Below are 13,235 nucleotides of genomic sequence, written 5' to 3' on the forward strand. Positions count from 1 at the left end.
GTTAGGAAACAGAAACTTATCTTGTAAGCAAGGCCTTCTGTGAACAGTGGCTATGTGGCCATGCCAATAGCAACCTTGAGGGCACATGTGGCTCCCCACAGTGAAGCACTGCATACTTAAGATTGAGAACAGCTGGGGAACTGGCACCGTAGTAGAGCACGGGACCTGCATGTATGTGGGGTCCTGAGTTTGATCTTGGCCACCACCTTATGCCCCAGTGGTGTTCTGCTTCTGTCTCTCATTAAGGAATAAATAAATACATATATTTACAATTGGAGTAGCTATTAACTTGTGATTTATACATGTGACATCTTTGGCAATAATGCTTATGTGTACACATTGTATTATACCCTTTAATATTTCTTTTTTTTTTTTTAATTTTCCAGCCAAGCACTACTTAGCTTTAGTTTATGGTGATGCTGGGGATTGAAACTGACAGCTCAGAGCTTCAGGCTTATTAGTCTCCTCAGCTCCCTTTTAATTTTTCTTATCATACTGTTACTAATATATTTTTGAATTTATTTCCAGGCTTCTTCTTCTTCTTCTTTTTAATCGTTGGGGCTTGGTGCCTGCACTACAAATTCACTGCTCCTGGAGGCCATTTTCTCCTAGTTTGTCGCCCTTGTTGCTGTCCTTATTGTTATTGTTGCCACTGATGTTGTTGTTGGATAGGACAGAGAGAAATCGAGAGAGGAGGGGAGGCAGAGGGGAGAGAGAAAGACACCTTTGCGATAGATGAGTGAGTATGATCCTAAGCACATATAAAATATAGATGAGTGTTTTAGTTCACAAGTCTTTAAGCAACTAGATAAAAACAATAATTTCCTTTTTAGTCTCGCTCTACCCTCAGCCTTTAATATGTGGCATGTAATTGATGGTAAAAATATGTTGTCGATTTTTTTTAAAAAATTGTATTTATTTATTTTAATGAGCGAGATATACGGAGAAAGATACAGTGAAAGACCAGAGCCCAGCTCAGTTCTGGCTCATAGTGATGCTGGGTATTGAACCTGGGACTCTGACATAGTTAACATTCGAATATGTAAAGCTTAACTAACCATGGACAGTAGGAATACTGTTTTCAGAGGGGATAATTAGAGTTAAATCTTATGATGCTGACCAAAATATGGTTTTTAAAGGCATTTGCTTACAGAGGTTTCTTTATAGAAAATATTAAGTGATCTTTGAAATATGAAGATAGTAAGATGGAATAAAGAAAATCCGGTAATGGAGAACTAAGTCATAGTGACTAGAGCAGCCTAACCTAAATATTACATTTTTAAAAATAGTTTATTTATTTATTAATGAGAAAGATAGGAGGAGAGAGAAAGAACCAGCCATCACTCTGGTAACATGCTGCCAGGGACTGAACTCAGGACCTCCTGCTTGAGAGTACAATGCTTTATCCACTGCGCCACCTCCCAGACCACATAAATATTACATTTCTTAAAACTATTGTAAATTGATGTTATTAATATAGCAGTAACACTGATTATCAACCATTATTAATGATCAAGAATATAATAATAGGGGGTCAAGTGGTGGCGCACCCTGTTGAGAGTACATGTTATCTATCATGCACAGGGACCAGGGTTCAAGCCCCTCCCTGCCCATCTGCAGGAGGGACACTTGTGAAACAGTGTTGCAAGTGTCTCTTTCCCTCTAGACTTCCCCACTTCCCCTCTCAATTTCTCTCTATCCTATTCACTAAAACTAGAAGAAAACAAAAAAGGGTGGGGTAGATAGCATAATGGTTATGCAAAAAGACTCTCATGCCAGAGGCTCCAAAGTCCCAGGTTCAATCCCCAGCACCACCATAAGTCAGAGCTGAGCAGTGCTCTGGTAAAAGAAAGAAAGGAAGGAAGAAAGAAAGGAAGGAAGGAAGGAAGGAAGGGAGGGAGGGAGGGAGGGAGGGAGGAAGGAAGGAAGAGCAAACATGGCTGCCTGGATCAGTGAATTTATTGTGCAAGCAGAGTCCCGCTGCTAATACTGGTGGCAATTAAAAACAAAACAAACAAACAAAAGAGAATATAATATACCAGAATGTAATTACAATATATAATATCCTTAATAATGATTAGTAATTATTGACTAGTGCTATTGATAACATCAATGCATTGATAATATTGATATTATTAATATAACCTATTTAATAATGATTCACTATAGGTATCTCTCAGTAGAGAAATAGGTATGGTTTATGTCAATTGGTCTTGCATTTTTATAAAAATTCTAAACACAGTAAAAAGGCAAATGTTTCAGGGCAGTGAAACTACTTTACTTTTTCTGTTTTTTTTTAATCTTTTAAGTGCATTATATTCAGAAAGATTATATTAAAGCTTGAGGGAGTTTCTCTTACTATGGAGAAGTCTTTTTTTACTTGACTACATGATGGCAAAATGATGGCTACATGATGTCTTTAGAAAAATCGTGCACACCACATATAAAAAGCAAATCCTCTCTATCTAGAGTATTGGAACTGTTGGAACGGAATTCTGCTATAAACACTATGAAAAAGAAATGTATGGTCACAAAAGAACCAAAAAAAAAAGGAGAAGAAGAGGAGGAGGAGGAAGAGGAGGAGGAAGGAAGAAGGAGAGGAAGAGGAAGTGGAAGTGGAAGTGGAAGTAGAAGTAGGGAGTTGGGCGGTAGCGCAGCCGGTTAAGCGACATAAGGATCCCGGTTTGGGCCCCTGCCTCCCCACCTACAGGGGAGTCACTTCACAGGCGGTGAAACAGGTCTGCAGGTGTCTATCTTTCCCCCTCTCTGTCGGGAGCCATAATGACACTGCACATCACACCCCTAAGATGGCGCCGGCCACGTGGTGGCTAAACCAGTGGCTAAACCAGTAAAGTGGTAAACAACTTTGCAGAAGTTGGACGATCCAACTGAACAGACTGCGTGCTGTACACGTGAACTGTTTTATGATTGGTAGAAGGCTGCATGATCTATGAATGCTGTATGCTTGCTTGATGCCCATTGGCTGACTATGTAACAGTGAAAGGTACTTAAGGTGGCCATAAGAAGGAAATAAAGGGAATTGAGGAAGAAGACTCTGGTGTCCGTGTCATTGTTGCGGGCGACAGCGACACCTCTCTGTCTTCCCCTTCTCTCTCCATTTCTCTTTGTTCTATCCAACAACGATGACATCAATAACAACAACAATAATAACTACAACAATAAAAACAACAAGGGCAACAAAAGGGAAAATAAAAGAAAATTTTAAAAAAGTGGAACTATGTACATAAAGTTTAAGCGTGAGAAAGGCTCTTTATAAAATAAATTCCAACGCATGGCATTTCTTGAGTCATTATCTATTATTTAGGAATCTGTTAAAGGAAATCTACCCAGACTTTTAGAGATGAGGTTTCATAGTTCTTTTCAAAATGTTGTCATTTGTTGTGACATTATATACTTGAATATGCAGCTTTTTTTTCCCGTTAAACTTCTAGTTCAAGACTAGTGAGTAAAAAGTTGACTTACCCTTACCCTTCCTTTTCCTTCTTCCTTCCTTCCTTCCTTTCTTTCTTTCTCTCTTTCTTTCTTTCTTTCTTTCTTTCTTCTTTCCTTTCTTTCTTTTTTCTTCTTTATTGTTACCAGGGTTATTGCTGGAACTTGGTGCCTGCAGGACGAATCCACTGCTTCCGGTAGTCATTTCTTCTTCTCCTTCCTCTTCTTTTCTTTTTTTCCCTTTTCCTTTTGCTTGATAGGACAGAGAGATTGAAAGGGGCAGGAAGGATAGAAAGGGAGACAGAAAGAGACACACCTGGAAACCTGCTTCACCTCTAGTGAAGCTCCCCTTGTAGCTGGAGATGGGAGCTCAAAGCCAAGGTCCTTGCACATGGTAATGTGCACTCAACAGGCTACACCACTGCCTGGTCTCTTTCCCTGCTTTTTCCCTAATTCACAAGTGCAAATAATGCATTGTGCCTATTAAGGAATAAAGGAGACTCTTTGTCAGAATAAATCGAAATTTCTAAAATTACCTAGAAGAATTACAACCTTTGAAAAAGTGTGAGGACACTCTTAGTCCTAGTTTCAGTTGGTTGAATGATAATTGGCTGAATGATACAGTCAATTAACTCGTGTAGCTTTGAGGTGTCCTTTTCATTGGCTCTCTCAATTAGCAAGAAGTAGCAAATACATCTGCTGGAGAGAGCGGGCTCCCCAATTGAAAGAACTTTAATTTTACAAAATCTAAATTAGAATTGCAAATGTAAACTGAGTATGTGGCCAGTAGCATAATGGTTATGCAAAAGGCTTTTCCTGCCAGAGGCTCAAAAGCCCCAGGTTCAACCCCTCCCTCCCCAAAACAATGGCTGAGCAGTGTGCTGGTTAACAAAACAGACAACAAAAAACTCACCCTGAAAAATGTATATATTTCCCTGCCACTACCAGTATGTTAAAATAAATAAATAAACATTAGAGTTTAGTTCCTCTGAGTCTTGTCAGTTTTGATAGGAATATTATTCTTTCCTTTTTTTTTTTAATTTCTTTTTCTCCTTTCTGCTTAAGACGTCCACATAATTTTCACTATTTGAGCTGGCATCACAATTTTTTTAGGTGATTTGTACCTCCTTCTTAAGTCAGTATATACTGTTTTATGTTTGATAACTTCATTCTGTTATATGCTTTTATAAAAGTAATGAAGAGATGGCACACATCTTAGGAAGCATAAGGACCCGCCCAGAGACTCAGAAGGATCCAAGTCCCAGCTTACCACCTGCAGCTGGTCTTTTCACAAGAGCTGAAGCAGGCCTGCAGGTGTCTCTCTCTCTCCCTCCCTATCTCCCCCACCCCTCTCAATTTCTCTCTGTACTATCCAGTTAAATAATAAATAAATAAATAAACGAAAAATGGCTTCCAGGAGCAGTGGATTCGTAGTGTAGGCAACAAGCCCCAGCGATAACCCTGGAGGCAATAAATAAATAAATAAATAAATGTATTGAAGAATAGCATGAGTTTTAAAAAATTTATTTATTCCACTTGATAAGACAGAGATAAATTGAAATAGCAAAGGAAGATAGAAAGAAAGATGGAAAGAGATGCCTGCAGCAAGCACTAAATCAATGACACCATGGCCTAGCCCCTAAAATAACGTAAGTTTCCAGATCATTAATCTCCGTTCATTAGACTATCAGATTTCAGGTTTGCTTTAGATATTATGGATTCTCTAAGTATCCTGAATCTTAAATTTCTATTTACATATATGTCTGTATATATTAAATATATATTAAATGCATATGTATTTATACAATAACCACTATGGGAGGACTATATAAAAGTAGTAGAAAATATTACTAGATTATAGATATACTTATAGATTACTTAATTATTATATAATTAAGTAATCTATAAGTATTAATAATTAACTATTATATAATCATTATATTTCTCTCTGTCCTGTTGAATAAAAATAGGTGGGGGGATGGAAATAATGGCTTCAAGGAGCTGTGGATTCCTAGTGCAGGCACCACAGCAATAAACCCTGGTGGGGAGAGAGAGAGAGAGAGAGATGCATGCTTTAGAGGTGTGTAGATTCCCAAGAGAGAGCAGGTTTCCAGGCCTTCTAACTTTTCTAGTGGGTTCCAGGGATGCTCAGGACCCTGAAGAGATTTACATCAGCCTTTGTCTCCAAGTGCTTACATCTGCATTCACTTGCATTTTATGACCTTAGCACTTAGGTAGCAAGGGTGATGCTTGTGCAGGCTGCAGACTTACTGGTGTGTCAGGATCCACTTCTCTGCTACCTGTAGGGTGCGGGGAGTGGGGTTAATGCCCTGCATTCAGAGGAATCTTTCCCTAAACAGACCCCTAGCAATTGCATCCATGCCCTGAAGGAACTGGGGCTAAAACAGAACCTGGATAAAAACACGGGGGCAGGGGCGGGGTAGGGTGGGGGTGGGAGGAGTTGGGCGGTAGCGCAGCGGGTTAAGCCCACGTGGCACAAAGCACAAGGACCAGCATAAGGGTCCAGGTTCGAGCCCTGGCTCCCCACCTGTAGGGGAGTCGCGTCACAGGCAATGAAGCAGGTCTATAGGCATCTGTCTTTCTCTCCCCCTCTCTGTCTAACCCTCCTCTCTCCATTTCTCTCTGTCCTATCTAACAGTGACGACATCAGTAACAACGACAATAAAAAACAAGGACAACAAAAGGGAAAATAAATAAATATAAAAAAATTTAAAAAATAACACGGGGGAAGGGGACTGGTGATAGCACAGCGGTTAGGCTTAAGGATCCTGGTTGGAGCCGCTGGCTCACCACCTGAAGGGGGGCTCGCTTCACTGGCGGTAAAGCAGGTCTGCAGGTGTCTATCTTTTTCTCCCTCTCTCTGTCTTTTCCTCCTTTCTCGATTTCTCTCTGTCCTATACAATGACAAAAATAATAATAGCGATGCTCTGGGAACTACTACATTCACAGTAGATTTATTCAATATCTATTCTGTATGAAGTAAGTTATGGTAGTATAAGTACTTCCTAGGGGACAGAAAAGGAATTTCCTCTTGATTCGAGAATCTCACACCTATAAATTGGAGAACAAGACTACTCTATTCCCAAAGCCAATTCATTAAGCTTCTTAGGTGCTTTTTTGTTCTGACTCAAGGGAGCCTTTTAATAAGTGTTCACATTTAAATATTCAGCTGGAATTACAATAAGTTTCCTTTGCAACAAAACAATTGGTGAGAATTTTCTAATCACTCAGGTGAAGTCTGAATAAAGCATATTCATAGATCACAGGGCACAACCTGGAGTTAGAGCCTGACATTCCTTTGTGAGTGAAGTCATAGGCCTGTTTGCAGTAATTCCTAAAGCTGGTTGTTCAAGTGGAGGTGGAATTGTGTCTGCCAAAATCCAATGCATACTATTTAATTTTCACACACCATATCAATTTTCACACCTATTCAGTTGATAGCAGATGCTTTCATTTTGCAAAACAGGAAAACAGAACTTTGGGCATCCTTGGTGACCTCAATATTGAATCCCCTGCTATCTTGTGCTTGTCATAACACAGACACACACAAATTGTGTTCGTATATTAATGTGTATATCATATTAATGTTTCTGTTTTGTTTATAAGGCAGACTTGTAATTATTCATTTAACACAGCTTTTTGACATAATTTGGTTCTTACTTTCTCTTATCACATTAATTTAAAATTAGATTGAAAACTTGTGAAAGATATAATTCCAGAGCATATATTAGAAAAAATAATATATATGAAGGAAAAGATAGAAGTCATTGTGTGGCATGGAAATGATTATTAGAGAGTAGCTAGCCATACTTTTAAAGATCATGCCACTTATGGCTACATACTAAAATTGAGAAATAAAATGGGCTGGAGTGTCAAGCTTCATTCCTATTGTCTTAGAGATTATTGATTATTACTTGTAATTTTTTTTTTTTGCCAGAGCTCTGCTCAGCTCTGGCTTATGGTGGTATGGGGATTGAACCTGAGACTTTGGAGCCTTAGGCATCAGAGTCTCTTTGCATAACCATTATTCTGTCTACCCTCTGCCCATTAATTGTAATTTCATATAATCCTTGTAAATTTGGTAAAAAGAAATGTATAGCAAGAGACAAAACATAACCAAAACAAAGTGTTTCTTATTTCCATGATGAGATGTAATGTTCATTAATTTAGAGAGAGCCCATTCTCTGGATATAATTATTGAATTACCTCTCATATGAAAACCTAGTTTTTAACCTGCTACTGTGGAAGCTGCATTTCTCTTTGACACTCTGCCCCCTCTTGATAAAATGTACATAAGCAAGTGGTTAGCTCATTCTTGTATTGTCATGATGAAATGATTTGCTTTAAAACTCTTTTTATATGTTTATTTATTATTGGATAGATACAGAGAGAAATTGAGAGGGGAAGAGGAGATAGAAAGGAAGAAAGACAGGAGACACCTGCAGCCCTGCTTCACTACTCATGAAGCTTTCCCCTTGCAGGTGGGGGCCAGGGACTTAAACCTGCGTCCTTGCACAATGTAATGTGAGTGCTTTACCAGGTGTGCCACCACCTGCCCCCCCCCAACTCTATTCTTAAGCAAGCTTATAACCTTGTTTTTTAAAAAGGTAATATAAAAGATATATCTATCTATATGTATATTTTTATTTATTTATGTTTTATTATTGCTACTGTGGTTATTGCTGGGGGTTGGTGCCTATAAGAAGAATCCACTGTTCCTTGCCACCTATTTTCCCTCTTTGTTTTATTTGGTAGGGCAGAGATAAATCATGAGGAGGGGGATAGAGAAAGAAAAAGAGAGAGAGATCTTCAGAACTGCTTCAGTGCTAGTGAAGTTTCTTCCCAGTAGGTGGGGATTGGGGCTTGAACCCTGGGACCTTTGGCATGGTAATGCGTGTGCTCAACCCAGTGCCCCATTGCCTTATCTCTAAATCATATATATCTTAACATTTTTTATAAAAAGGAAAATAATAAGTAAAAGTAAATTCAAAGTAGAAACATCGGTTGAATACTTTCAAAAAGTTTACTATTATTTATTTTGGGGAGAGACGCCGTATAAACCTAGGACCTGTGGGGCAGACGGTAGTGCAACAGGTGAAGCAGGTCTGCAGGCGTCTTTCTCTCTCCCTCTCTGCTTCCCCTCCTCTCTCACTTTTTCTCTGTCCTATCCAAGGACAGCAGCAGCAGCAACAACAATAACAGCAAAAACATCAGTGGAAAAAATATGACCTCGGGAGTTGAGCGGCAGCGTAGTGGGTTAAGCTCAGGTGGCGCAAAGCGCAAAGACCGGTATAAGGATCCCAGTTCAAGCCCCAGGCTCCCCACCTGCAGGAAAATCGCTTCACAAGCGGTGAAGCAGGTCTGCAGGTGTCTGTCTTTCTCTACCCCACTCTGTCTTCCCCTCCTCTCTCCATTTCTCTCTGTCCTATCCAACAATGACAACAATAATAACTACAACAATAAAACAAGGGCAACACAAGGGAATAAATAAATAAATAAATAAATAAATAAAAAGAAAAAAGATGGCCTTCCAGAGCAGTGGATTTGTAGTGCAGGCACTGAGCCACAGTGATAACCCTGAAGGCACACACACACAAAAAGAAAGAATAAAGAAAAGAAAGAACAAAAGAAAGAAAGAGAGGAAGGAAGAAAAAAAGAAAGAAAACCCTTAGGATCTCATGCATGCAAAGCATTTGCTCTACCACAAGGCTCTACTTCCTGCTCCAATTCTGGTTGTTTAAATATGCCATCAAAATAGATAAAACTTTTATTTAGTTTATTTATTATTATTAAAATTTTATTATCTTTATTTGCTTATTGGACAGAAATAGCCAGAAATTGAGAGGATGGGGGAGATAGAGAGGGAGAGAGACAGAGAGACACCTGCAGCACTGCTTCACCACTTGTAAAGCTTTCCCCATGCAGGTGGGGGCTGGGGGCTGAAACCCAGGTCTTGGTGCACTGTAACCTGTGCGCTCAACCAGGTGTGCCACCACCCGGCCCCTTATTATTATTATTTTTAACCAGAGCACTGCTCAGCTCTGGATTGTGGTGGTCAGCAGGAGATTGAACCTGGGACTTGGGAGCCTTAGGGATGAAAGTCTCTTTGCATAACCATTATGCTATCTACTCCGGCCCAGTAAAACTTTTCTAGTCCTAGAAAAAGAAAGCCAGAAAAGAATGAAAATCACTATGTTAGTAATGAAAAGAGTGTGTAGTCACAAGGTTACTAAAAGGAAATCTATCAAATTAATTTTGAAAAGTTCTGGATACGGATATTTTTCTAGGTATAGTGTGAATTATTAAAATGGGCAAAAATAGTAAAAAAAAATTTTTTTTCCTTTTTATAAATATTTTTTTTAATTTTTTTTATTTAAGAAAGGATTAATTAACAAAACCATAGGGTAGGAGGGGTACAACTCCACACAATTCCCACCACCCAATCTCCATATCCCACCCCCTCCCCCGATAGCTTTCCCATTCTCTATCCCTCTGGGAGCATGGACCCAGGGTCATTGTGGGTTGCAGAAGGTAGAAGGTCTGGCTTCTGTAATTGCTTCCCCACTGAACATGGGCGTTGACTGGTCGGTCCATGCTCCCAGTCTGCCTCTCTCTTTCCCTAGTAGGGTGGGTCTCTGGGGAAGCGGAGCTCCTGGACACATTGGTGGGGTCTTCAATCCAGGGAAGCCTGGCAAGCATCCTGATGGCATCTGGAACCTGGTGATTGAAAAGAGAGTTAACATAATAGTAAAAAAATTAAGCTAATCATGTAAGAGAGACAGAAGAAACTACTTCAGAAGACACTGGCAAGTTATTAGAGATGTTTTTATATGTTCATTCAGACTGACCCCTCTCTCACTGTCATGTCATTCACATCTAATCTATGCACACTTTGATGATATCCTCTAGTATTCAAAGGAGGTCTCGAAACTTTACTTCAGGTTCAACCTGACGCTGTTGACTGGCTATGGAAGAAGGGCAAATGCTAGAAGAAGAAGAAGTAGAAATTATGTGTGGACTTGGATTTAACTCTTTTATCAATATTGAAGTGATTCTATATTCCCCCTCCCCGTATCATTCGTTTTAAGTCAACACACAAAAATGTGCTATATAACTGGGATGCAAAATAAATTTAAGTATTTAACTGTCCGGGGGGAATAATTATACAGAGGGATAACCTTTTCTTATTTTCACTTGAATTTCTGACACTGTCTTATATGTTTAAGTTAGAATTAATTGATAAGTGAAAGTGAATGATGAGGGAGAGTTTAGTACTGATTGAGAGAGAATCGTGAACCTCTCTTACTAGAGATAGAAATAAGTAGGAAAGACAGATTGGAGTGAAACTGAGCTCAGTTAAGTTTCAGGTTTGAGAGAATGAAAAGTTCAACCAAAATGCATTTAAGCTATTTAATGAAGCTATCTGGGGGAGGATGGTGTGGAAATCACTCAGGTAGCTGATCTCAGGGCTGGAAAAAATGGTAGAATTCTAGAAGCAGCCAAAAGAAAATTCACCTAAATTACATTTCTTCTTTTTTCTTATTTTAAGTTATCTTGATTTATTTATTAGATAGAAACATCAAGAAATCGAGAGGGGAGGGGGAGATTGAGAGACAGAGAGACACATGCAGCCCTGCCTCATCATTTGCAAAGCTTTCACCCTGCAGCTGTGGACTAGGGCATCAAACTTGAGTCCTTGAGTATTGTAAGGTGTGCTCAACCAGGTGCACCACCACCTGGCCCCTCCTCTAGTAGATTTCCACCAGTAGTGTTTAAGTGATTCAGAGTCTGCATCTCCTCATCAGCATATAATGCTGTCACTGTGTTCAAATTTTAGCCATTTTGATAAGTGTGTGATGCTAGCTCCTTGTCATAATTTGCTTTTCTTTTGTGTCTAAACATGCTGAGCATATGTTCAAGTGCCAGGTTACCTGATGCTTAAGTTTAACCTGACTCCACCTAAAATTTTAGGAGCATGCTGGGCAGGAGGCAAGATTGACCCTAAAAAAATGAAACTCTGGCCAGGTTGTGATGCACCCCCTGAGTCACATAAGGGTCCGAGTTTAAGTGTGTATGTGTAGTCCCTGCCTGCAGGGGTGAAGCTTTGTGAGCATAAAACAGTTCTGTAGGTGTCTCTTTGTCTCTCTGTTCCCCTGCTCCTCTCTTGATTTCTCCCTAGCTAGACAGTAAATAAATGAATGAATGAATGAATGAATGAATGAATGAATGAATGAATGAATGAATGAATGAATGAAACCCAGGGCTAGGGAGATATTGTACTGGTCACACAAAATGACGTTCATGCTTGATACTCTGATCTCCTGGGTTCAATCCCCTATACCATCATAAATTAGAGCTCAGCAGTGTTCTAGTAAAAAAAAGAAAAGAAAAGAAAGAGGAAGAAAGAGGTGGAGGAAGAGAAAGGAAGAAAGAAAGGAACACAGAAAGAAAGAAACTCTGTTCTGCAGACTTTTATTCCCAGATTCAGTTCTGAATAGAGAAAAGAGAGCTGGCCATTAGCTGCATTGTTTATTAGAGTTGTAAGAGGTGTTTCTAAAGCCTGGGCATTTTAGTCAACTGTACTCTTCCATAATTATAATGGCACTCTTCTGAGCAAGATAAAAGACCTGATGACAGTTCATTTTCTGAGCTTCAATTATGTATTAAGAAGTAGGTATTAATTTTAGGAATCCTTTATGAATTATCATGGTTACACATTTTATTTGGAGAGACTCTTATTGGCCTCCTTAATTTGCAGTGATCTATTTATATACTAGAGGTACATTCATTTTCTCTCTCTTTGCAGATGTGTTTGGGGGGGGGCACTAGTCTGTTACAGAAAGTGTATTTACAAATGTATTTTGTATTGTTTTTAGATTAATGTTTTTCCAAGTGTAATGTTGCATAGACTCTGAAAGTAGCTAAATGCAGTTATCTTCATATTTTGCTTTCTTTCCAAATAGATATTTTGTCTTCTTCCTTCAAATGTTTCCTCTTTATCTTTAACAGGTTGATTTAGTAAATATTGGAAGCACTGACATAGTAGATGGAAATCATAAACTGACTCTTGGTTTGATTTGGAATATAATCCTCCACTGGCAGGTAAGAAACTGATGAATATTTCCTTCTTGCCTGTCACAGTGTCACAGTGCTGATCCTTCCTTCCTTCCTTCCTTCCTTCCTTCCTTCCTTCCTTCCTTCCTCCCTCCCTTCCTTCCTTCCTTCCTAACTTCCTTCCTTCCTTCCTTTCTTTTTTTATCCTTGACCTGTCAAATAAACACATACATCTCGAACCATAAGGAACACATGTCCACAGTGCTGCCTTTTAAATTGGCACAACTAATATAATCTCTGACAAGAAAGACCAGCAGATTATAAAATAGACTCTAGCACACTTGCAGAAACACTCTGAATTTTACCTCACTGAATATAAATGATCAAAAAAGACAAGTCTCATCAACTGGTGAATAAAATGTATCTTCTACAATGTGCCTATAAGTGAATTTACATAGATTTGTTAAAAGAAAGATATGTTTCCTGTGAATCATTTCCAAATGAAAGAGATTTTGTGAATCTTGGGCATTTTCAGTGTAAATAAATGCCAATGATGGATTAGTAGGATGTGCTTATCTACATGAATCCATTTGATACACACACACTCTTTTGCTAATCTGGTCTGGAAATGGTATTTTTCCTCTGAACCATGTCACTATAGGAACTTTTGAATGTTTATATTTATTAGACCTCTACAAACAGATCAAAGG

The 13,235-nt window shown here is 39.0% G+C and overlaps 1 protein-coding gene across 7 annotated transcripts in view; it reads left to right on the forward strand.

Annotated features, from left to right (window-relative positions):
• The window catches only part of DMD (dystrophin), a 2,449,111-nt gene that overhangs the window by 447,498 nt on the left and 1,988,378 nt on the right, over window positions 1-13,235 (forward strand). For all 7 annotated transcript variants that reach the window (XM_060182733.1, XM_060182732.1, XM_060182735.1 and 4 more), the window contains exon 5: window positions 12,481-12,573. In XM_060182733.1, the coding sequence (XP_060038716.1) occupies window positions 12,481-12,573 (93 nt within the window). The remainder of the gene's footprint in view (window positions 1-12,480; window positions 12,574-13,235) is intronic.

Source organism: Erinaceus europaeus, chromosome X, assembly GCF_950295315.1.
Source record: "Erinaceus europaeus chromosome X, mEriEur2.1, whole genome shotgun sequence".
Classification (NCBI taxonomy): Eukaryota; Metazoa; Chordata; class Mammalia; order Eulipotyphla; family Erinaceidae; genus Erinaceus; species Erinaceus europaeus.